Here is a 25,560-nt window from a genome sequence, read left to right on the forward strand (position 1 = left end):
AATATAAACTCCTCCAGACCAATATGTTGGCCAGCAAGTGGGAGGGTTAAGATACATCTACTGAAAACCCTATTGAATATAAACTCCTCCAGACCAATATGTTGGCCAGCAAGTGGGAGGGTTAAGATACATCTACTGAAAACCCTATTGAATATAAACTCCTCCAGACCAATATGTTGGCCAGCAAGTGGGAGGGTTAAGATACATCTACTGAAAACCCTATTGAATATAAACTCCTCCAGACCAATATGTTGGCCAGCAAGTGGGAGGGTTTTCAGAATGACATTTATTCACTGTGCGTAAGGTAGCCACACCTGCAGAGCGCATTACGAGACTGTATAAGGTATATCTGAACACCAAATACTGAGAAGTGCATAGGAGAGTCATACATTTTCTCTCTCTCTCTCTCTCTCAATTCAATTCAATTTAAGGGCTTTAATAGCATGGGAAACATATGTTAACATTGCCAAAGCAAGTGAAGTAGATAATAAACAAAAATTAAATAAACAATAAAAATGAACAGTAAAAATTACACTCACAACAGTTACAAAATAATAAAGACATGTCAAATGTCATATTATGTGCAAATAGTTCAAGTACAAAAGGGAAAATAAATAAACATAAATATGGGTTGTATATACAATGGTGTTTGTTCTTCACTGGTTGACCTTTTCTTGCGACAACAGGTCACACATTTTACTGCTGTGATGGCACACTGTGATATTTCACCCAGTAAATATGGGAGTTTATCAAAATCGGGTTTGTTTTCTAATTCTTTGTGGATCTGTGTAATCTGAGGGAAATATGTGTCTCTAACATGGTCATACATTTGACAGGAGGTTAGGAAGTGCAGCTCAGTTTCCACCTCATTTTGTGGGCAGTGTCTTGTGGGCACTGCCTACAACGGCCTTTCTCAATAGCAAGGCTAAGCTCACTGAGTCTGTACATAGTCAAAGCTTACCTTAAGTATGGGAAGTATGGTTCAGTCACAGTGGTGAGGTATTCTTCCACTGTGTACTCTTTGTTTAGGGACAAATAGCATTCTAGTTTACTCTGTTTTTTGTTAAATCTTTGTGTCAAGTAATGATTTTTTTTTTTCTCTGTGGGGTCTGTTTGTGTTTGTGAACAGAGCCCAAGGACCAGCTTGCTGAGGGGACTCTTCTCCAGGTTCATCTCTCTGTAGGTGATGGCTTTGTTATGAAAGGTTGTTGAATATAACAGCTATTTTCGAGCTGACAAGGTACAAATCTGTCGTTCTGCCCCTGAACAGGCAGTTAACCCACTGTTCCTAGGCCGTCATAGAAAATAAGAATTTGTTCTTAACTGACTTGCCTAGTTAAATAAAGGTCAAATTTAAATTAAAATGCGTTAACTGGTGTGTTATGTTATTTGTTGCAGAATTCTGCATGCAGAGTCTCAATTTGGTGTTTGTATCTTTTGTGAATTCTTGGTTGGTGAGCGGACCCCAGACCTCACAACCATAAAGGGCAATGGGTTCTATAACTGATAACTGGGTTCTATAACTGGGTTCTATAACTGATTCAAGTATTTTTTTGCCAGATCCTAATTGGTACGTTGAATTTTATGTTCCTTTGATGTCATAGAAGGCCCTTCTTGCCTTGTCTCTCAGCTTGTGGAAATTACCTGTGGCGCTGATGTTTAGGCCAAGGTATGTATAGTTTTTTGTGTGCTCTAGGGCAACGGTGTCAGGATGGAATTTGTATTTGTATTTGTGGTCCTGGTGACTGGACCTTTTTTGGAACACCATTACTTTTTGTCTTTCTGAGATTTACTGTCAGGGCCCAGGTCTGGCAGAATCTGTGCAGAAGATCTAGGTGTTGCTGTAGGCCGTCTTTGGTTGGGGACAGAAGCACCAGATCATCAGAAAATAGTAGACATTTGACTTCAGTTTCTAGTAGGGTGAGACCAGGTGCTGCAGACTGTTCTAGTGCCCTCGCCAATTCTATGATACAGTTGAAGTCGGAAGTTTACATACACTTTAGCCAAATACATTTAAACTCAGTTTTTCACAATTCCTGACATTTAATCCTAGTAAAAATTCCCTGTCTTCTGTCAGTTAGGATCACCACTTTATTTTAAGAATGTGAAATGTCAGAATAATAGTAGACAAAATTATTTATTTCAGCTTTTATTTCATTCATCACATTCCCAGTGGGTCAGAAGTTCACATACACTCAATTAGTATTTGGTAGCATTGCCTTTAAATTGTTTAACTTGGGTCAAACTTTTCACGTAGCCTTCCACAAGCTTCCCACAATAAGTTGGGTGAATTTTGGCCCATTCCTCCTGACAGAGCTGGTGTAACTGAGTCAGGTTTGTAGGCCTCCTTGCTCGCACACGCTTTTTCAGTTCTGCCCACAAATGTTCTATAAGGTTGAGGTCAGGGCTTTGTAATGGCCACTCCAATACCTTGACTTTGTAGTCCTGAAGCCATTTTGCCACAACTTTGGAAGTATGCTTGGGGTCATTGTCCATTTGGAAGACAGATTTGCGACCAAGCTTTAACTTCCTGACTGATGTCTTGAGATGCTGCTTCAATATATCCACATCATGATGCCATCTATTTTGTGACATGCACCTGTCCCTCCTGCAGCAAAGCACCCCCACAACATGATGCTGCCACCCCCGTGCTTCACAGTTGGGATGATGTTCTTTGGCTTGCAAGCCTCCCCCTATTTCCTCCAAACATAACGATGAAGACAGAAGACATTTCTCCAAAAAGTACGATCTTTGTCCCCATGTAGAGTTGCAAACCGTAGTCTGGCTTTTTTTATGGCGGTTTTGGAGCAATGGCTTCTTCCTTGCTGAGTGGCCTTTCAGGTTATGTCAATATAGGACTCGTTTTACTGTGGATATAGATACTTTTGTACCTGTTTCCTCCAGCATCTTCACAAGGTCCTTTGCTGTTGTTCTGGGATTGATTTGCACTTTTCGCACCAATGTACGTTCATCTCTAGGAGACAGAATGCGTCTCCTTCCTGAGCGGTATGATGGCTGCGTGGTCCCATGGTGTTTATACTTGTGTACTATTATCTGTACAGATGAACGTGGTACCTTCAGGCATTTGGAAATTGCTCCCAAGGATGAACCAGACTTATGGACGTCTACAATTTTTTTTCTGAGATCTTTTTAATTTTCCCATGATGTCAAGCAAAGAGTCACTGAGTTTGAAGGTAGGCCTTGAAATACATCCACAGGAACACCTCCAATTTACTCAAATTATGTCAATTAGCCTATCAGAAGCTTCTAAAGCTTTGACATCATTGTTGTTGTTTGTTTAGTGTTTTCCAATTTCCCCAGAAGTGGTTAGAGTCTATGGAATCTTCAATTACATTGAGCTGGTTTCTGACGTGCTGTTCCTTCTTTTTCCATAGTGCATTTCTGTATTGTTTTAGTGATTCACCATCGTGAAGGCGTAGGCTCAGGTCTTCTGGATCTCTATGTTTTTGGTTTCTCAGTTTCTCAATTTCTTTCTTAGGGTTTTGCATTCTTCATCAAACCATTTGTCATTGTTGTTCATTTTCTTCTGTTTTCTGTTTGATTTTTTTTTTAGATTTGATAGGGAAGCTGAGAGATCAAATATACTGTTTAGGTTTTCTACTGCCAAGTTTACACCAGTATTACAGTGAAACGTTTTGTCCAGGAAGTTGTCTAAAAGGGACTGAATTTTGGTTTTGCCTAATAGTCTTTTGGTAGGTTTCTACACTACTTTCCTCCCACCTATTTAATTTCTTAATATTATTAACTTCCTTTGGCTTTGATGCCTCATGATTGAGTATTGCTCTTTTCAAGTAGACTGTGATATTGCTGTGATCTGACAGGGGAGTCAGTGGGCTGACTGTGAACGCTCTCAGAGACTCTGGTTTTAGGTCAGTGATAAAGTGGTCTACAGTGCAACTGCCAAGAGATGAACTACAGGTGTAGCTACCGTAGGAGCCTACCATTGACTATGTACATACCCAACGTGCGACAGAGCTGCAGGAGTTGTGACCCATTTTTGTTGGTCATGTTGTCGTAGTTGTGCCAAGGGGGGCATATAGGGGAGGGAATGCTGTCACCTCCAGGTAGTTGTTTGTCCCCCTGTGCTGAGGGTGTCAGGTTCTTGTCCAGTTCTGGCATTTAGGTCGCCACAGACTAGTACATGTCCCTGGGCCTGGAAATGATTGATTTCCCCCTCCAGGATGGAGAAGCTGTCTTCAAGTATGGGGATTCTAGTGGGGGGATATATGTAGCACACAGGAGGACATTTTCCTCTGTTAAGATAATTTCCTTTTGAATTTCTAGCCAAATGTAAAATGTTCCAGATTTTATTAATTTAATGGAGTGAGTTAGATCTGCTCTATACCACATGAGCATACCCCTGAGTTCCTTCCCTGTTCACACCTGGTAGTTTGGTGGATGGGACTACCAGCTCTCTGTAACCTAGAGGGCAACCAGTGGGTCCGTCTCCTCTATACCATGTTTCTTGTAGGATGACATGAGGTGTTGATTGGTTGGGGTAGGGATGTGGTGGATGTGGCTGGTGGGGCTGTGGGTCTTCTTGGCATGGGTCTTCTATGTGTAGGTCCGGGAGGGGGAGGGGGGTCCCACAGGCCTGGGAGAGTGTCTCGCTGGTCTGGGCGGGGTGTCTATTGAGCTGTTGCTCCTGTGTGGGGTGTTGGGGCTGCGGTTGAGGGGCGAAGGTGGGTACTGAAGCCTTGTATAGGTGGACCTGGTCGTAAAGGCTGTTCAAGTCCAGGGTGGAGTTGTGGGCCAGGTAAACATTTGGTTTTGAGGCAGAGTCACGGAAAATACTTGCGTTTACCCCGCTGCATGGTAGCAGGGTGGAGATAAGCACTTGTGCGTTGGGGAAAGTAGAAGAAGCTTTTTCATCACTCTTTTGAATCACTCTCTTGAGTGCTGTGGCCACCCCCGCAGAGAAGCTAGCAGAACAGCCCACCTCAGACCCTTACCATAGCCTCGACATCACAGCAGGACAGACAAATTAAGAACCCCAAGCCCAGTGGATCCCACCCCCTCTGAGCACCCCCCCCCCCTGTCAGCCACCCTGATATCCCTCCTGACAATCCCCCCACACCCACTGAGGACATACACAAGCCACAGATTGTACTTCGTATGGACTCAAACGGGAAATATATACAAGAAAATAAGCTATTTATTTTCTCTCTCTATCCCTCTCTTCCTTCCTCCCTCCCAATAAAACAGGGCTTAACATTAGTAGGATAAGAGCATTTGCTAAATTACTAAAATGTAAAAGATAAATGTAAAGAAGTAATAAAATGAATGGAAAAATATGTAAATGCAATAGATAGATGATAGATAGAATACTCTATAAGTATTCCTGAGTGGCGCAGCGGTCTAAGCCACTGTATCTCAGTGCTAGAGGTGTCACTACAGACCCTGGTTCAATCCCGGGCTGTATCACAACCGGCCGTGATTAGGTGGTCCCATAGGTGGTGCACAGTTGTCCCACCGTCGTCTGGGTTAGGGGAGGGTTTGGCCGAAGTAGGCCATCATTGTAAAATAAGAATTTGTTCTTAACTGACTTGCCGAGTTAAATGAAGGTTAAATAAGATGATCAAATGCAGCCTCATATGGTCAGTCAGACTTATACATATAAACGGGTTAAGTGACAATGGGGTTTCAGAAGGCCGTGTGTTTTTGTGGTTCTGGATGGCCAGTTAGCTAGCAACGATGACAAGAAGCTACCATTTGGGGAATCGAAGGTGCTAGTTTAACCTTGTTCTTGATACCAGGTCTTGTTTTGTAATGATGTACACTATATATACACAAAAGTATATGGACACAAACGAGTGGATTCGGCTATTTCAGTCAAACCCGTTGCTGACAGGTGTATAGAATCGAGTGCACAGCCATTCAATCTACATAGTCAAACATTGGCAGTAGAATGGCCTTACTGGGTTTGGCAGATGCCAGGAGAACGCTACTACCCCGAATGCATAGTGCCAACTGCCGAGTTTGGTAGAGGAATAATGGTCTGGGGATGTTTTTCATGGTTAGTTCCAGTGAAGGGAAATCTTAAAGCTACAGCAATGACAACATAACAATGACATTCTAGATGATTCTGTGCTTCCAACTTTGTGGCAACAGTTTGGGGGAGGCCCTTTCCTGTTTCAGCATGACAATGCCCCCGTGAACAAAGTCCATACAGAAATGGTTTGTCGAGATTGGTGTGGAATAACGTGACTGGCCTGCACAGAGCTCTGACCTCAACCTCATCGAAGACCTTTGGGATGAATTGGAAAGCTGACTGCGAGCCGGGCCTAATCGCCCAACATCAGTGCCCGACCTGACTTATGCTCTTGTGGCTGAATGGAAGCAAGTCCCTGCCGTTCCAACATCTAGTGAAAAGCTTTCCCAGAGGGTTGGAGGCTGTTATAGCAGCAAAGGTGGGACCAACTCCACATTAATGCCCATGAAATCGTTCCAACATCTAGTGAAAAGCTTTCCCAGAGGGTTGGAGGCTGTTATAGCAGCAAAGGTGGGACCAACTCCACATTAATGCCCATGAAATCGTTCCAACATCTAGTGAAAAGCTTTCCCAGAGGGTTGGAGGCTGTTATAGCAGCAAAGGTGGGACCAACTCCACATTAATGCCCATGAAATCGTTCCAACATCTAGTGAAAAGCTTTCCCAGATGGTTGGAGGCTGTTATAGCAGCAAAGGTGGGACCAACTCCACATTAATGCCCATGAAATCGTTCCAACATCTAGTGAAAAGCTTTCCCAGAGGGTTGGAGGCTGTTATAGCAGCAAAGGTGGGACCAACTCCACATTAATGCCCATGAAATCTTCCAACATCTAGTGAAAAGCTTTCCCAGAGGGTTGGAGGCTGTTATAGCAGCAAAGGTGGGACCAACTCCACATTAATGCCCATTTGTAAGTCGCTCTGGATAAGAGCGTCTGCTAAATGACTTAAATGTTAAATGTAAATCTAATCGATCCAACATCCATTTGAAAGCTTTTTCCAGAGGGTTTGAGGCTGTTATACAGCAAAGGTGGGACCAACTCCACATTAATGCCCATGAAATCATTCCAACATCTAGTGAAAAGCTTTCCCAGAGGGTTGGAGGCTGTTATAGCAGCAAAGGTGGGACCAACTCCACATTAATGCCCATGAAATCGTTCCAACATCTAGTGAAAAGCTTTCCCAGAGGGTTGGAGGCTGTTATAGCAGCAAAGGTGGGACCAACTCCACATTAATGCCCATGAAATCATTCCAACATCTAGTGAAAAGCTTTCCCAGAGGGTTGGAGGCTGTTATAGCAGCAAAGGTGGGACCAACTCCACATTAATGCCCATGAAATCGTTCCAACATCTAGTGAAAAGCTTTCCCAGAGGGTTGGAGGCTGTTATAGCAGCAAAGGTGGGACCAACTCCACATTAATGCCCATGAAATCGTTCCACCATCTAGTGGAAAGCTTTCCCAGAGGGTTGGAGGCTGTTATAGCAGCAAAGGTGGGACCAACTCCACATTAATGCCCATGAAATCGTTCCAACATCTAGTGAAAAGCTTTCCCAGAGGGTTGGAGGCTGTTATAGCAGCAAAGGTGGGACCAACTCCACATTAATGCCCATGAAATCGTTCCAACATCTAGTGAAAAGCTTTCCCAGAGGGTTGGAGGCTGTTATAGCAGCAAAGGTGGGACCAACTCCACATTAATGCCCATGAAATCGTTCCAACATCTAGTGAAAAGCTTTCCCAGATGGTTGGAGGCTGTTATAGCAGCAAAGGTGGGACCAACTCCACATTAATGCCCATGAAATCGTTCCAACATCTAGTGAAAAGCTTTCCCAGAGGGTTGGAGGCTGTTATAGCAGCAAAGGTGGGACCAACTCCATATTAATGCCCATGAAATCGTTCCAACATCTAGTGGAAAGCTTTCCCAGAGGGTTGGAGGCTGTCCGCCCCATCCCGCATGCGGTATCGTTACTACAGCCTCAAGCTCATTAGCATAACGCAACGTTAGCGATTTTTAAAAATCGCAAATGAAACGAAATAAATATGCCTGTTCTCAAGCTTATCCTTTTCTTAACAATCCTGTCGTCTCAGATTTTCAAAATATGCTTTAGAACCAGAGAAAATCACTAATTTGTGTAAGAGTGGTGATAGCTAGCTTAGCGTTAGCATTAGCATTTAGCACGCAACATATTCACAAAAACCAGCCAAGGAATCAAATAAAATAATTTACCTTTGAAGAACTTCAGATGTTTCAATGAGGAGACTCTCAGTTACATAGCAGATGTCCAGTTTTTCCTGAAAGATTCTTGTGTAGGACACATCGTTCCCTTTTGTTACTATGCATATGGCTACCGAAACTAACCGAAAATTCAGTCACCTACATGTCGAACTTTTTTCCGAATTAACTCCATAATATTGACTGAAACATGGAAAACGTTGTTTGAATCAATCCTGAAGGTGGTTTGTCATATTTCTCTCCATTGAAAGCACCGGCCTTGTAGCCTGGTTTGTTCTGAGATTTGAATGGAAAAATACCGGGACCTGACTTTTGCGCACCAATTGCCACGCAGCCACCTAGCGGGACACCTGGTAAATGTAGTCTCTTATGGTCAATCTTCCAATGATATGCCTACAAATACGTCACAATGCTGCAGAGACCTTGGGGAAACAAGAGAAAGAGTCCGTTGATTCCTGTCGCGTTCACAGCCATATAAGGCGATCATGGAAAACGTAGCCTCAGAAATCCTGTGCATTTCCTGGTCGGTCATACATCTTGGTTTTGCCCGAAACATTTGTTCTAACCTCTTCAGTCGACCCTCTACTTTTTTGAACATTTTGTTAAAAATCGCGCAACATTTCAGCGCCCTGCTACTCATGCCAGGAATATAGTACGTTCATATGGTTAGAATGTGTGGATAGGAAACCCTCGGACGTTTTTAAAACTGGTTAAATCACGACTGTGGCTATTACATAACGTGCGTTACATCGGAAAGCGCAGGAAAACCTGATCACAGAAAATGGAAATAAATATCCTTGCGCCACTTCCAGCAATTGTTAACAGTGAGCCGAATTAGATAAGACCGAGCATTCAACTCCCACAGCATCCCCATGTTGTCTAGAGTCTTGTGAATTGAATCATCTTTGATTCTTGGTTGAACCGAAAGAGGGGCACGACTTACCTCCGGTCTCCGCCCAGATCATTCCGGAAGAGCTCTCTCCTGAAATTTTTTCCAAGACGACAGCTAATGATATTTACATCGCCTACGGATGATTTTTATCGCTTATTAACGTTTACTAATACCTAAAGTAGCATTACAAACGTATTTCGAAGTGTTTTGTGAAAGTTTATCGTCTACTTTTTGAATTTTAAAAAATGACGTTACGTTGTGAAATCGCTGTTTTTTTCGTTTATCACACAGTCTACATATAACGATATCTTGGCTTTATATGGCCCGATTTAATCGAAATAAAGACCCAATAGTGTTTATGGGACATCTAGGAGTGCCAACAAAGAAGATGGTGAAAGGTAATGACTGTTTTCTATTTTATTGTGCGGTTTGTGTAACGCCGAAATGCTAATTATTTTGTTTACGTCCCCTGCTGTGCTTTTCTGTTGTAGTGTATTGGTGCATGCTATCAGATAATAGCTTCTCATGCTGTCGCCGAAAAGCATTTTAAAAATCTGACTTGTTGCCTGGATTCACAACGAGTGTAGCTTTAATTTGATACCCTGCATGTGTATTTTAATGAACTTTTGAGTTTTAACTAATACTATTAGCATTTAGCGTAGCGCATTTGCATTTCCAGAGCTCTAGTTGGGACGCAAGCGTCCCAAGTAGAAGCAAGAGGCTAAGGGACTCACAGTGAAAATCTTTGCATTTCTGGAAACGTAAGACTGTCTTCTTTCCAAAGCTATCAATTCCAAGCATATTCGAGCATCTTTTCGTGACAAAATATTGCGCTTAAAACGGGCACGTCTTTTTATCCAAAAATGAAATACTGCCCCTATAGGACTAACAGGTTATAGCAGCAAAGGTGGGACCAACTCCATATTAATGCCCATGAAATCGTTCCAACATCTAGTGGAAAGCTTTCCCAGAGGGTTGGAGGCTGTTATAGCAGCAAAGGTGGGACCAACTCCATATTAATGCCCATGAAATCGTTCCAACATCTAGTGAAAAGCTTTCCAAGATGGTTGGAGGCTGTTATAGCAGCAAAGGTGGGACCAACTCCATATTAATGCCCATGAAATCGTTCCAACATCTAGTGGAAAGCTTTCCCAGAGGGTTGGAGGCTGTTATAGCAGCAAAGGTGGGACCAACTCCATATTAATGCCCATGAAATCGTTCCAACATCTAGTGGAAAGCTTTCCCAGAGGGTTGGAGGCTGTTATAGCAGCAAAGGTGGGACCAACTCCACATTAATGCCCATGATATCGGAATGATATGTTCAGGTGTCCACATACTTTTGGCAATGTAGTGTATTTGAGAGACAATTGCTCATTGTGCAATATTATAATTTTTTTCAATAAACATTGGAGATTAAATATAGTTTACATATTGTCAACAGTCTAAGCCAACCGTCTGTTTTGCCCCATAGTTGCGCATGCGTCCGTTTTGTTACTAAACAACCAACCCGTCATAGGACTATGAGCTTGTTAGTTTTAATGGGCTGGTGGTAAATAGCAGACACAGAGACGGCTGTTTCTCTGCTATACCTCCCTCACTGTGTCAATCTCTCCATCCCTCCATCCCATTAACTTGTCTTGTTTGTCCAGTCTCCAAACATACACAGCTGTGTTTCCTCACTCACACTCCACTTGCTGTGTTGTGCGTAGCCTCGGTCTCTAGAAGTCCTACTATTAGCCAGGGCCGGCCCTAGCTTTTTGGGGGCCCTGAGCGAGATTTGGTTGTGAGAAACATTTACATTTTAAAGTACATTTTCAGCATGGGGAGTAGAGAAAATGTTGCAGTTTTATAACAAATATTATGCAATTCTACACATTTTGCCATGGGGCAGAGAGCCCTTTCTTGGTCATTGTACAGCTCATTTCCTGCAATTCTAGCCATTTTTACATGGGATGGAGAGAAAATGTGGCAGTTTTAAAGCAAATTTCCGGCACAAACAAAACATTTAATTGCACCTGTATACACTGTATATTCTACTATTCTAACTCTCAACAGTAAGATGAGACCCCGACTGAGTTCCCCCCCCCTAAAAATGTTGCTTAGGTCACTTATACCTGGAGCCGGCCCTGATATTAGCCAGAGCAGAGAGAACAGCCCTCTAACCACTCAAACAGCCTGTATAGGCAGGATGAATATTATACACACAGCCACAAACCATCAGGCTTTACAGAGCACCGTGAGTAACACAAATACAATCACATTAGTCTGCCCTACTTCTCTCTACCGGGAACAGTCAACATCTCTCTCTCTCTCTCTCTCTCTCTCTCTCTCTCTCTCTCTCTCTCTCTCTCTCTCTCTCTCTCTCTCTCTCTCTCTCTCTCTCTCTCTCTCTCTCTCTCTCTCTCTCTCTCTCTCTCTCTCTCTCTCTCTCTCGGGTGTGTGTGTGTGCGCATGCGTGAACATGTGTGTGTGTACGTGGGTTTGTAAATGAATGTGCTCTCTCGTAAATGACCTGTCCTGTTCATATCCACTTTCATAATGCCCTGACATTTATAAAGTATGTGTGTGTGTGTGTGTGTGTGTGTGTGTCCTGAATGCCAGAGTATAATGAGAATGGATACGACAGTGACAAGGCCATTAGTGAAAGGCAAAGTCACACAAAGACACATACAACTGCACACACACAGACACACAGGCTCATAATCTAAAACAGTGGGGGACAGATAGAGCCAAGACAATAACCAAACTCTATTTACCAATCTCATTCGGACCCAAAGTAATTACTTTTCAATTGCAAACTGGGGACATAACAAAAAACGGTGCAGCAATTTGGGTCCTGAGCTAGTCAGCAGCATGTTTTTCACATGGAAATTAAGCTTTTTTCCCATTGTCATTGTCCACTTCAATCTCTGCCTCCTGTTTAGGGCTTTATGTCTGTGTGAAAAAGCAGAGGATATTGGGAAAGTTAACTGGGCCATGGTACAGAAGGTTATGATGGTATAAATAGGGAACACTGATTAAGAGCAACATGGGGGGTAAACACACAAACTGCAACACAAAGTCATACACACACACACACACACACACACACACACACACGTCTGACCTTGGCCCTGTAATTCTCCTGCAATCACATCCCTGTCATCTCCTACTGTCAAAAACCCTACAAACTGACAAGGACACCACAACCCACACAGACACACTCCCAATGGAGAGGTCATAGGGTCACTGATGGGGGTCCTGTCTAAATGTGGGTGTCTATAATGCTGCCTGTCTCATCTCTTCTCTTTCTGAGGAGTGTGACATCCTTAACAGAGCCAGTCAGGCTGATCAGTGTGATCTGGGGTCCTTGCTTATGTTACCTTGTCTGTTTTGACACTTTTTTCCCAAAATCCTTTATGTTATTTCTTTTTCTGGGAAGAATGACTGCTGTGACTGAGAGAGTTTTGAAAGTGACTTTTCTTCTTTGTCCTACTTTGACATATTTGGCCAAAGGATGATGAGCATGTGACAGCATCTGACAGATTCTATCACACAGAGATGGAGAGAGAGAGTGATGGATGGAGAGAGATAGAGAGAGAGATGGAGAGAGATAGAGAGAGAGATGGAGAGAGAGAGATGGAGAGAGAGAGAGAGAGAGAGAGATGGAGAGAGATGGAGAGGGAGAGAGATGGAGAGAGAGAGAGATGGAGAGAGATGGAGAGAGAGAGAGAGATGGAGAGAGATGGAGAGAGAGAGAGAGAGATGGAGAGAGAGAGGGATGGAGAGAGAGAGAGAGATGGAGAGAGAGATGGAGAGAGAGAGAGATGGATGGAGAGGGAGAGAGAGAGATGGAGTGGGATAGATGGAGAGTGAGAGAGATAGAGAGAGAGAGAGAGAGAGAGAGAGAGAGGGAGAGAGATGGAGAGAGAGAGAGAGATGGAGAGAGAGATTGAGCGAGTGATAGAGAGCTATAGAAAGAGAGAGATGACGAGAGACGAGGAGAGAGAGAAAGATTGAGATTGAGAGAGAGAGATGGAAAGAGAGAGCTGAAGAGAGATGAAGAGAAAGGGCGAGGGTACAGTACCTCCATAGTCTGAGACTGGTGCATGGCTTTGATTGCATTCTGTGCCATAGCCCTGGTAGAAAACGTGACAAACGCACATCCTGTAGGGACGGAGGGAGGGAGGGAGGGGCGGGATGGAGAGATGGTGGGAGGGAGGGAGGCCGGGAGGAGGGAGGGGACAATGGGATAGAGGGAGAGGAGAAGGAACGGGAGGAGGAAGAGGAGGAGACAAGAAAAAACAAAACAAGACAAAAGGGTTGGACACGTCGTTGTTATAAACCCAAAACAGAGATTGTACAGAGAACTAAACAAGCAGACAACAGTGTTTTCAGGTTGCTAAGGAACAACAGCCAAAGAGCACAGCTAGCGCCATGACGACCACACCCAACCCCATCCAAAATAGGCCAGCTCCAATCAGAATCAATCAGAGTTTTTGATTGGCAGGTTGTGGTGCGCCAATGGGGATGGCTGTTGATGACTTGAGCATTGAGATGAGATGGGGTGGTTGAAGCTCCCTCCCTCCCTCTTCATCTTCCCCAGCCTCTTTCTTTCTCTCTCTGCCCATCTCTCTCTCGCTCCTACACAGAAATAACTGGTTGTACTAGTATCCTCCCACTCTTCATCTTCCCCAGTCACTCTTCCTCCCACTCTTCTAGAGAATGTAAATCTGTCCAATTTGCATTAAAACGATTTGAACTCATTAGGCCTGCATTGTGTGTCTGATTGGATGCCCCCTCCGCCCTCTCTCTTTCTCTCTCTCTCTCCCCCCTCCCCTTGCGGTCCTATTCTGGGACATGAACAAACAAGAGAGAGAGGGGAGGGAGGCGGGGGGTGGGACGACTGTGACAAACCGTCTCTAGGGTTCTATGAAGAATGCGTTCTGAAAAGACATCACAGAAAATCACACAAATTGAGCCAATCTTGGGGGAGGGAGGGAGAGTGCGTGTGGTGGGCAGAATGATGCACATTCTTTGGGAACTCTTAACTATTTGGCGGTTTGGAGTTTGATTGGTGGGATCGTAATTGTTGGGTAAGAGTCTAGTATTAAATGAAATGGTATTACCCTTAACGTTGGCTTCCCTCTGGCTGAGGCCTGTTGGTTGGGGAGTGATCAGAGAGAGGCAGTGTCAATATACTGGAGGAGAGCTTCAACACCCCCACCCCCCAAGCTAACACGCTAACACACACTGAGCCATGCTAGCACTAGTAGCACAGCCATCCCCAGACCCACTCCACACACACTTTGTAGCTAGCTGACTGCACAGGATACAGTTAGCTAGCTAGCAGACAGGTCACCTAGTCAGAACTGTGTGCATGGGGTGGGGGTGGACGGATGGAAAGAGAAACAGAAAGAGAGAGAGTACGAGTGAGTGAATGGGTGAGGGTGTGTGTGTGTGTGTGTGTGTGTGTGTGTGTGTGTGTGTGTGTGAGAGAGAGAGGATGGAGGGGAGGAAGGGAGTGAGAAAGGGAATGAAGGAGAGAACAGATGAGTGTCTGTGATTCCTCCTCTACCTTTATGATTGTCTTGTCCTCTGTGACAGAGCAGGGTTGAGGGTTAGGGATAGTCTAGACTATTCATTATGGGCCTGCCTAACAGCACCCATAAAACCTAACCAGGTCTGTGCTTTAGCAAGATGTGGCAGATGAAGTTGCCTTGGGGTTAAAGTGTGAGAAGACTGTCCAGGGTCTTGCTGATCTGGCATCAGTTGAGAAAGGCTACGGTCGGTCATCTTTGAGCAAGTTTCAGAAACTAATGTGGGGTAATTCTAGATGGGCCAACATCTTAAAAATAGCTTGAAAAACCTCTTAGAGTACATGACCCAGTTGTTATGCTACAGAGAGAATCCACCGGTTAAGGTGACCTGCTAGACTGGGTCTTTTTAATCTACTCTCAGTCTTTCACCAACTCTCATTAATAGGCCAGGCAGTTCCTGTGGACTCGCCATTGAAATACTGTTTACTGGCCGTTATACCATAGAACCAATGAGGCATTTAGAAGACAGGCATTCTATCGCTTTCCTCCACCAAAATACGTTCGTTAGTTTCTGAGCCCTTTCTGAGCCCTGTTGACCTGAACCACCTGATAAAAGCTTCTCTTTTCCATTCCAGTATGTTTTTCACCATCCAGCGAAGAAGATGGGATTTAGCCGCCTAGCCGACGCTATAAATATCTAGCGGGCCGCATTCTGTCGTCATGCAGCGGGCTCCGATAGGAGAGGAGAAAAAGAACAGTCCTTTCATGAATGTAGGGTAGCTCCCCAGGCCCAGCCGTGGATTCACCAGTGGTGTGATCCATATTTTATTAATAGTGGGTGGCGGAACAGAACAGGCTTCTGATTGATACTGTGGTTTAATAGCAGCTCCGTGTTCGCGCAGAGCCAGGTGGGACAGGCAGACCCACTTGAAGGCCTATTTATCTGCAGCCTCACTCTGATTCATGTATTTACTGCTCTGGACCAGGCTGGACTAAGACTGCTCTGACAGGCCTGTTAGGAAGCCTGGGGTTTGTGGAGGTTATGTGCAGTAAAGGGGGACAGGCTGAGGTTCTAATATTCATGAGGACAACAGACACGTGATTGGGGGAGTGAGGAAGAGATGTAAAATAGGATGATCATGTGTAATAGAATTCTGGGATAGTGCAGAACAGAGAGAGAGAGAGAGAGAGAGAGAGAGAGAGATGAAGAGGATGATGGGATAGTGAAGGGGGATGAAGGGACAGGAGGACTGAGAGAGGAGGATGAAGGGACAGTGGAGGACTGAGAGAGGGGAGGATGAAGGGACAGTGGAGGACAGAGAGAGAGGAGGATGAAGGGACAGTGGAGGACAGAGAGAGAGGAGGATGAAGGGACAGTGGAGGACAGAGAGAGAGGAGGATGAAGGGACAGGAGGACAGAGAGAGAGGAGGATGAAGGGACAGGAGGACAGAGAGAGAGGAGGATGAAGGGAGAGTGGAGGACAGAGAGAGAGGAGGATGAAGGGACAGTGGAGGACAGAGAGAGGAGGATGAAGGGACAGGAGGACAGAGAGAGAGGAGGATGAAGGGACAGGAGGACAGAGAGAGAGGAGGATGAAGGCACAGGAGGACTGAGAGAGGAGGATGAAAGGACAGGAGGACAGAGAGAGAGGAGGACGAAGGGACAGTGGAGGACAGAGAGAGGAGGATGAAGGGACAGGAGGACTGAGAGAGGAGGATGAAAGGACAGGAGGACAGAGAGAGGAGGATGAAGGGACAGTGGAGGACAGAGAGAGGGGGATGAAGTAACAGGAGGACTGAGAGAGGAGGATGAAAGGACAGGACTGAGAGAGAGGAGGACGAAGGGACAGTGGAGGACAGAGAGAGGAGGATGAAGGCACAGGAGGACTGAGAGAGGAAGATGAAAGGAGAGGAGGACTGAGAGAGGGGAGGATGAAGGTACCGGAGGACAGAGAGTGAGGAGGATGAAAGGAGAGGAGGACTGAGAGAGGGGAGGATGAAGGCACCGGAGGACAGAGAGAGAGGAGGATGAAGGGACAGTGGAGGACAGAGAGAGGAGGATGAAGGGACAGTGGAGGACAGAGAGAGAGGAGGATGAAGGGACAGTGGAGGACTGAGTGTGTGTGACAGTAGAGTATTAGAGACCGCTAGTGGCTAGAGGCACCTTGAGGAGAGAAGAAGAAGAGACCTTCAGATTATGAGAGACGGTCAACAGTAACAATAAGAACAACGGTAACATAACATCCACATAAACCTGTGTGACAATGACAGTGACAGCCTCGTGTGATGCCGGGCAGGACAGACAGTTTGGTTTGGCAGACCCCGGCTCATCTCCTCAGCACATAGAGACCACAGAGGGAGGGGGAGAGGAGGCAGGGGGATTGGAGGGGGTGAGGGGGAGAGGAGGCAGGAGGATTGGAGGGGGTGAGGGGGAAAGGAGGCAGGAGGATTGGAGGGGTGAGGGGGGAGAGGAGGCAGGAGGATTGGAGGGGGTGAGGGGGAAAGGAGGCAGGAGGATTGGAGGGGGTGAGGGGGAGAGGAGGCAGGAGGATTGGAGGGGGTGAGGGGGAAAGGAGGCAGGAGGATTGGAGGGGGTGAGGGGGAGAGGAGGCAGGAGGATTGGAGGGGGTGAGGGGGAAAGGAGGCAGGAGGATTGGAGGGGGTGAGGGGGAGAGGAGGCAGGAGGATTGGAGGGGGTGAGGGGGAAAGGAGGCAGGAGGATTGGAGGGGGTGAGGGGGAGAGGAGGCAGGAGGATTGGAAGGGGTGAGGGGGAAAGGAGGCAGGAGGATTGGAGGGGGTGAGGGGGAGAGGAGGCAGGAGGATTGGAAGGGGTGAGGGGGGAGAGGAGGCAGGGGATTGGAGGGGTGAGGGGGAGAGGAGGCAGGGGGATTGGAGGGGGTGAGGGGGAGAGGAGGCAGGAGGATTGGAAGGGGTGAGGAGGGAGAGGAGGCAGGGTGATTGGAGGAGGCAGGAGGATTGGAGGGGGTGAGGAGGGAGAGGAGGCAGGGGATTGGAGGAGGCAGGAGGATTGGAGGGGGTGAGGAGGGAGAGGAGGCAGGGGATTGGAGGGGGTGAGGGGAAGGGAGGCAGGGGGATTGGAGGGGGTTGGGGGGGCAGAAGAGGCAAGGGGATTGAAGGGGGTGAGGGGTGAGAGGAGGCAGGAGGATTGGAGGGGGTGAGGGGGAGAGGAGGCAGGAGGATTGGAGGGGTGAGAGGGGAAGGGAGTCAGGGGGATTGGAGGGGTGAGAGGGGAAGGGAGTCAGGGGATTGGAGGGGTGAGGGGAAGGGAGACAGGGGGATTGGAGGGGTGGGAGGGGGAGGTGAGAAAGGAGGATTGGAGGGGTGAGGGGGAAGTGAGGCAGGGGGATTGAAGGGGGTGAGGGAAAGGGAGGCAGGGGGATTGAAGGGGGAAGGGAGGCAGGGGAGGAGATTGACTAAGAGGGCACTGCACTGCTGATTGCGTAGTAGCTCTATGGTTGGGCAATAGTGAGGGAGAACATGTTTTCTCCTTCTGCCTAGAGGTGAACTGTAAGGGGAGGGATAAGGGGCTCAGAACTGTAAGGGGAGGGATAAGGGGCTCAGAACTGTAAGGGGAGGGATAAGGGGCTCAGAACTGTAAGGAGAGGGATAAGGGGCTCAGAACTGTCAGGGGAGGGATAAGGGGCTCAGAACTGTCAGGGGAGGGATAAGGGGCTCAGAACTGTCAGGGGAGGGATAAGGGGCTCAGAACTGTCAGGGGAGGGATAAGGGGCTCAGAACTGTCAGGGGAGGGATAAGGGGCTCAGAACTGTCAGGGAAGGGATAAGGGGCTCAGAACTGTCAGGGGAGGGATAAGGGACTCAGAACTGTCAGGGGAGGGATAAGGGGCTCAGAACTGTCAGGGAAGGGATAAGGGGCTCAGAACTGTAAGGGGAGGGATAAGGGGCTCAGAACTGTAAGGGGAGGGATAAGGGGCTCAGAACTGTCAGGGGAGGGATAAGGGGCTCAGAACTGTAAGGGGAGGGATAAGGGGCTCAGAACTGTCAGGGGAGGGATAAGGGGCTCAGAACTGTAAGGGGAGGGATAAGGGGCTCAGAACTGTCAGGGGAGGGATAAGGGGCTCAGAACTGTCAGGGGAGGGATATAAAGAAGTGGGAGGGGTGAAAAGGATGGCGGGTAAGGGAGGAGGGGGTCAGGGTGAGTGTGTATATGGATGGAGCTCAAGAAACACACACCTCTGCTGAGACCGTCGGGCCCTCGCAAGATCCGGCACTCCTCGATCTGTCCGAACGCAGAGAACATGACTCGGATGTCGTTCTCATTGCACTTCTTCGACACCATGCCGATGAACAGCTTCCTGTCCTCCACCGCTGCAGGGGAAGAGAGGAAGACGTTCAAATGGGTGAGAAACAGAGAAAAGGAGAGGAAAGTGAGAGACCGAGAAAGTCTCCCCATTTCATCTGCAGACTGTGATCAATGTCTCATTACCAGTCTCTGTGTGACTCTCTCTCTCTCTCTCGATTCTTTTCTCTCTCCATCTCCTCCTCTCCCATCTCTCCGGGTTTCTTTTTGTCTGCCTGCCCCTCCTCCTCCTGTTTAATCCCTTTTCTCTCTGACCCAATCGCTCCATTTATCTTGCAATACTTCGGCCTGTGTAACAGTGTGTGTTGTGCGTGTGCGTGTGTGTGTGTGAGCGAGACAGAGACTCTTACTGTTTCTTGTCTCTGTGTGTGTATGACCGTGGGAAAGAGACAAGAGAGAGAAAGTGTGTGTACGTGTTGCTCACCATTCAGAGTAATGCTGATCCTATTCATTTTTAATGAGGAAACTGTCAGCTCTTACCGGGAGGCGAAAGAGATAAGCGGTCTGTTGCACTCTGGGAAATCAATAGAGCACTTGTTTATTTTGCTGTTTGAATTGTTTGTGCGCTTAAAAAAACAACACTGGGAAGATAAGTGTTGTTTCAAAGGCTTCCAACCCGGCTGTGTGCGTTCGCTCACTATCAGCACTGTAATGAATTAACAGAGAAGAGGATATGGAGAAACCGCAGAGACATCCTTAACGGTGACTAAACATCTGTTAGCCGACCTGAGACCGAGTTAGTGACGTATCGGGAAGCAGAGAAACAGCATTTTACTGATTCCAGATCAGATTTGAAGAAAGAAAGCGGAAAGTGAAGACGGGCTATCGATACAGCAGTGCGGCGAAGGCAAACACACGCGCGCGCACACACACACACACCTCTTGGTTGACTAAAGCAACAAACCGCTTAACGACAATTCGTCATGGTTACAGCAACTCCAATAAAGGTCTATGGAACGTACTATCATTAGAAAGACGAATACATTTCATATGGCCGTACTTTACTATCTCCCATTACGGTGGATGATGACTGCAGCCACAGCCGGCTGGAGCTTTACTCAGGTCTCATCATCGTAACCGAGACGGATATATCTTACCGTCCTATTTCATAACCTCACAGAACACGTCTGGAGCGGGAAAGCATTATTAAGATCTCATCATGACTTATATGGATGGATCTCTAGGTTTCGAGTGCATTGTATTTCCTTAGCGGGTCGAGTCTAGAAGATGCGGCTACGAGAGTCTTTATTAAGCTTTAAGTGATGCCTGTGTGCTGTCAGTGGCTTTATGACACTCCTCTGTCTCTCTCTGGGTGGAGCTCAGCCAGTACTGTCCCGTCTGTCCCAATGTTATTACCCTCTATCCTTCTATAGTTTCAGTGGTCCAGTGGATGAGGAAAAGAGGCTATTCATTAGTATTGGGACGTGGCCCGTCTGGCTTCTCTCAGATGCAGTAAAGCGTTATGGCTGGATAAATGGGTTTATAACCGGATGTGTAATAGAGCCAATTGTCTGTGTGTGTGTATGTGTGTTTTGTGTTTGTGTTTGTGTGTGTGAGAGTGAGAGAGAGACGCAGGGAGAAAGGCTGGTTCACTGTGGGGCCAAAACAGTTAAACTCTCCCTGACCCCCCCTCCCTGAACACTTTAATAATTCATACATCTTTCTCTCTCTGAAACAGGATCACTGAGCCACAGACACAGACACAGACACAGACACACACACCCGACCACGTAATACTCAGCCCAGTGTGTGTGATCACTCACCGTTTGATTTCTCACTGTCTGCAGGCTTCATCTGAATGGGATGGTGCATCTGGAAAAGACAGGACAAACACACCTTTACAATACTATACTGACACACACACACACACACACACACACACACACACACACACACACACACACACACACACACACACACACACACACACACACACACACACACACCTAGTGAGGACTGCACACACTCAGAGATCACACACACACTACATCAGACACACACATCAGTCACAACACACACACACACACTGACTGGTCACAGCACACCGACACACTACAAACTGGCCACTGAAAGTCACAACAGATCACACACTAAAGAGAAAGTTGGTTAGGAAACACACACACTGTGACAGACATCATCCAGGTGTGTCCCTCATACCATTGTTGCAGGTTTAGAGAGGTTGAATGGAGCTGATTGATTGATGTGTTTAAAAAAAAAAGTGAGAACATGCATGCCTGGGGCGGCAGGGTAGCCTAGTGGTTAGAGCGTTGGACTAGTAACCGGAAGGTTGCAGGTTCAAAACCCCGAGCTGACAAGGTACAAATCTGTCGTTCTGCCCCTGAACAGGCAGGTAACCCACTGTTCCTAGGCCGTCATTGAAAATAAGAATTAGTTCTTAACTGACTTACCTAGTACAATAAAGGTAATATAAAAAATATAAAAAAACACTTCACAGACAAGATGGCTGCCACACCTCTCTCTCTCTCAATTTCAATTCAAGAGGCTTTATTGGCATGGGAAACATATGTTTACATTGCCAAAGCAAGTGAAAAATATACAGAAAACATTACACTCACAAAGGTTCCAAAAGAATAAAGACATTTCAAATGTCATATTATGTCTATATACAATCTCTCTGTGTCTCTCTCCCTCCTTTATGAGAGATGATGTGCCTGTTTGATCTGCAGAGAGACCAGTGACAGCAATGATCTAAATCTAGCCCAGTATCAATCACACTGACTCTGTCTCTGCCCACCTCACACACACACACACACACACACACACACACACACAGCAGAGATCCATCTTCTGGGCTCTCACCAGCTGTGGTGTGTGTGTGTGTCTTTATCTGTACCCTGTCTCACCCATAATGCCCCTGGCTAAGCCTGAACAGTCACCGTGTGGCAGGGCGCTTTGATCCTCTAGCTGTCTCTATCTGTCTGTCTCTCTCTATCGGTCTCTCTCTCCATCTGTCTGGCTCTGTCTGTCTCTGTCTGTCTCTCTCCCCCATCTCGATATGTCCGTTTCTCTCTGTCTCTAACTCTTTCGTTCTTTTTACAATATGTTTATACATTGACCATTCCTTTCCACAACACTCCTACATCCACCACCCCGGTGTCACCAGTAGTGTCAATTCAACTGACTTTACTACCTGTATCCATAGTGCCCATTTTGGTTTATAGCCCCCTGAGTGAGTGAGTGAGTGAGTGAGTGAGTGAGTGAGTGAGTGAGGATTTTGAATGGGACTGAATGATGTTGGTCCCCACAAGGTTAGTTGTACAAGACTGTGTGTGTGTGGAGCAACGAACCGCCCTTGCTGTCTCTGCCTGGCCGGTTCCCCTCTCTCCACTGGGATTCTCTGCCTCTAACCCTATTACAGGGGCTGAGTCATTGGCTTACTGGTGCTCTTCCATGCCGTCCCTAGGAGGGGTGGTTCACTTGAGTGGGTTGAGTCGCTGACGTGGTCTTCCTGTCTGGGTTGGCATCCCCCTTGGGTTGTGCCATGGCGGAGATCTTCGTGGGCTATACTCGGCCTTGTCTCAGTATGGTAAGTTGGTGGTTGAAGATATCCCTCTAGTGGTGTGGGGGCTGTGCTTTGGCAAAGTGGTGGGGTTATATCCTTCCTGTTTGGCCCTGTCCGGGGGTATTGTCAGATGGGGCCACAGTGTCTCCTGACCCCTCCTGTCTCAGCCTCCAGTATTTTTGCTGCAGTAGTTTATGTGTCGGGGGGCTAGGTTCAGTCTGTTATATCTGGAGTATTTCTTCTGTCTTATCCAGTGTCCTGTGTGAATTTCTCTCTCTCTCTCTCTCTCTCTCTCTCTCTCTCGGAGGAGGACCTGAGCCCTAGGACCATGCCTCAGGACTACCTGACTCCTTGCTGACTCCTTGCTGTCCCCAGCGCACCTGGCCATGCTGCTGCTTCAGTTTCAACTGTTCTGCCTGCGGCTATGGAACCCTGACCTGTTCACCGGACGTGCTACCTGTCCCAGACCTGCTGTTTTCAACTCTCTAGAGACAGCAGGAGCGGTACAGATACTCTGAATGATCGGCTATGAAAAGCCAACTGACATTTACTCCTGAGGTGCTGACCTCTTGCACCCTCTACAACCACTGTGATTGTTATTATTTGACCCTGCTGGTCATCTATGAACATTTGAACATCTTGGCCATGTTCTGTTATAATCTCCACCCGGCACAGCCAGAAGAGGACTGGCCACCCCACATAGCATGGTTCCTCTCTATAGGTCTCTTCCTAGGTCTTTCCTAGCCACCGTGCTTCTACACCTGCATTGCTTGCTGTTTGGGGTTTTAGGCTGGGTTTCTGTACAGCACTTTGAGATATCAGCTGATGTAAGAAGGGCTGTATAAATACATTTGATTTGTGAGTGTGAGAGAGTGCCAGTGGATCACATGTTGGAGGGCTACAGTACAGAAATAACTGCATCCTCAGGCTACAGGCGCTGGCTAGCGGCTATCCCTGCCTCTGCCTCTCATACTCTCTCAGAAAGTTCTGTCTAGATGCCATCCTTCTTCTCCCAGATCTGTCTACCCAGAAGGCCATGCGGGCTTCAGACCCGGGGTGTGATGCGTTCATGCAGCTCCACCACTACCCCACGATTCCACACGGCTGGTTCTTCACTGAGAGCCCTGGAGCTACCTGTGGCGGTCACTCGTCATCCAATCACCATGACACCCCAAGCACTTGTTTCCCCCTTTCTCAGTAACCAAACGTCTAAAGCTGTGCCATTGAGAATGTGGCCTACACTGGTGACATTTCCCTCTGGTATGGTAGTTGGTAATTAGATTATTGACTGTGACCCTAGTCCACTTGGAAACATCTCCTCTTTCCCCTCTTCCTGATTTCCAGTTGGCTTGTCGGGGCATGCCATGCAGGGCCCGTTCTGGAGGCGACGTTGAGGTGTCTATCCGTCAGAGTAGCTGATGACATGGAGGTAACATTACCTCTCCAGCAGGGTATTATCCCCTTATCACTACCATACTGTTTCCTACCCAACCAACGCTATGCAACACTACTGTGTTCTAGTACAATTGCCCTCTAAACATTTCCTTCCAGGACACAACGTGCCAGAAACCTAATACCCCTCAGCATTTAACGTTCACCCTCTCACCTACAGCATGTACCCCATTCCTCAAACCCCTCTGACCCCCCGGCCCGCGAGGAATGCCCCCGGGCTTTAAAGGTCAGAGTTCAACTTGTCCGGCTGCCACAAAGTGTGTGTGTCTAAAGTGTGTGTGTGTGTGGAGAAACCCCCACTGAGTCCTGCATGCTGCCAGCAGCAGTGTAGCCTTTGCCAGCAGTCAGCACCTCAATAACACTTTCACCTGACTTGTGTGTGAGCCAATAGAAAAGCTCTCAGCTACTGTACTTGCACTGAACACCCTGGTATCATACACACCAAGTTTCCTCAGCAACACACACACACACACACTTAACTGTACATATCTCATAGTAGCAACACTATACATTGTAGCCACTCTTCCGTCTAGTTTCTACCTATCCCCTTCTCTCTCTCTTTTTCTATCCCTCTTTCCCTCAGTCTACATATCCCTCTCTCCTCTGTGGGGTTGAGGTAGAGGCAGTGACACAGAGACAGACAGATGGCCCTCATAGTGGGGAGTCAATAACTGTGGTCAACACACACACACACACACACACACACACACACACACACACACACACACACACACACACACTCTTTCAACATGATTTTTACAGACAAAAATACATTCTGTGCCCATCTGCATTCCAGCCATTTCCATTCCCTACACACCCACGACAGCATTAAATACAACTAGACATCTATAATTCACCCTAACACACAATTATCTCTGCCTTCTATGTTCCCTCTCGTCACCACTACCTCTCACACAGTTACCCCACATTATCCCCACTTATTTCCCTTAGTAAACAATTAACCCCAAGCCTGGGTGCTGAGTGGCTGGGGTATTGCTGCATTAGCTATGTGGCGAGGCTCGCTAAGGTCCTACTGCTGAGTACTCACAGTATTTAACATAGTTAGCCTTCATTACACAGTACCACGAGAGCTCTCTCCTCCTCTCCTCTCTCAAACCAGCCTGCTGAGGAGAGGAAGTTCATTTGAAACAAGCGATTCATATTTATTTTTTTGTTAAATAAGTGTACACGCTCTGAGACGGGCGGGAGGCTGCCGTAATGTCGATGGGGATTACTTTCTACAGCCCCTGTTTGCCATAGCATTTGGGCTTCGCTCTGGCAATTACAGCCCTTAATTAAATTGATTTCTATAATGAGAGTCTGTAATGACACAGAGCTGTGGGATTGGCTTGGTGTGTGTATAAGTGCGTGTGTGTCTGAGTGTGTGTGACATTAGCAATGAGGAATGGGTAACTTGCTGTTTACTTAGTCTAGTGGTTAGTATAATGTGTGTATTGAGTGAGATTAAAAGATGAGACACACACAAACATACACACTTTGCTCTTCCGTCCTCAGAACAGTCAGCTGTGTGTCAGAGCTCGAGACCACTCTAAAATGCTAAGCGTGTGAGGTATAACCTTTCCGTTCATAGCA

The 25,560-nt window shown here is 46.8% G+C and overlaps 1 protein-coding gene across 18 annotated transcripts in view; it reads right to left on the reverse strand.

Moving 5' to 3' along the window:
• The window catches only part of LOC115120621 (CUGBP Elav-like family member 2), a 297,017-nt gene that overhangs the window by 38,643 nt on the left and 232,814 nt on the right, over positions 1–25,560 (reverse strand). For 12 of the 18 annotated variants that reach the window (XM_065021629.1, XM_065021641.1, XM_065021628.1 and 9 more), the window contains 4 exons: positions 20,756–20,804; positions 18,866–19,000; positions 14,240–14,269; positions 13,198–13,277 (listed from right to left, as the gene is read on the reverse strand). In XM_065021629.1, coding sequence (XP_064877701.1) covers positions 13,198–13,277; positions 14,240–14,269; positions 18,866–19,000; positions 20,756–20,804 — 294 coding nt within the window. The remainder of the gene's footprint in view (positions 1–13,197; positions 13,278–14,239; positions 14,270–18,865; positions 19,001–20,755; positions 20,805–25,560) is intronic. The other 6 variants (XM_065021642.1, XM_065021637.1, XM_065021634.1 and 3 more) reach the window with 1 other exon arrangement.

Source organism: Oncorhynchus nerka, linkage group LG8 (assembly GCF_034236695.1).
Source record: "Oncorhynchus nerka isolate Pitt River linkage group LG8, Oner_Uvic_2.0, whole genome shotgun sequence".
Classification (NCBI taxonomy): domain Eukaryota; kingdom Metazoa; phylum Chordata; class Actinopteri; order Salmoniformes; family Salmonidae; genus Oncorhynchus; species Oncorhynchus nerka.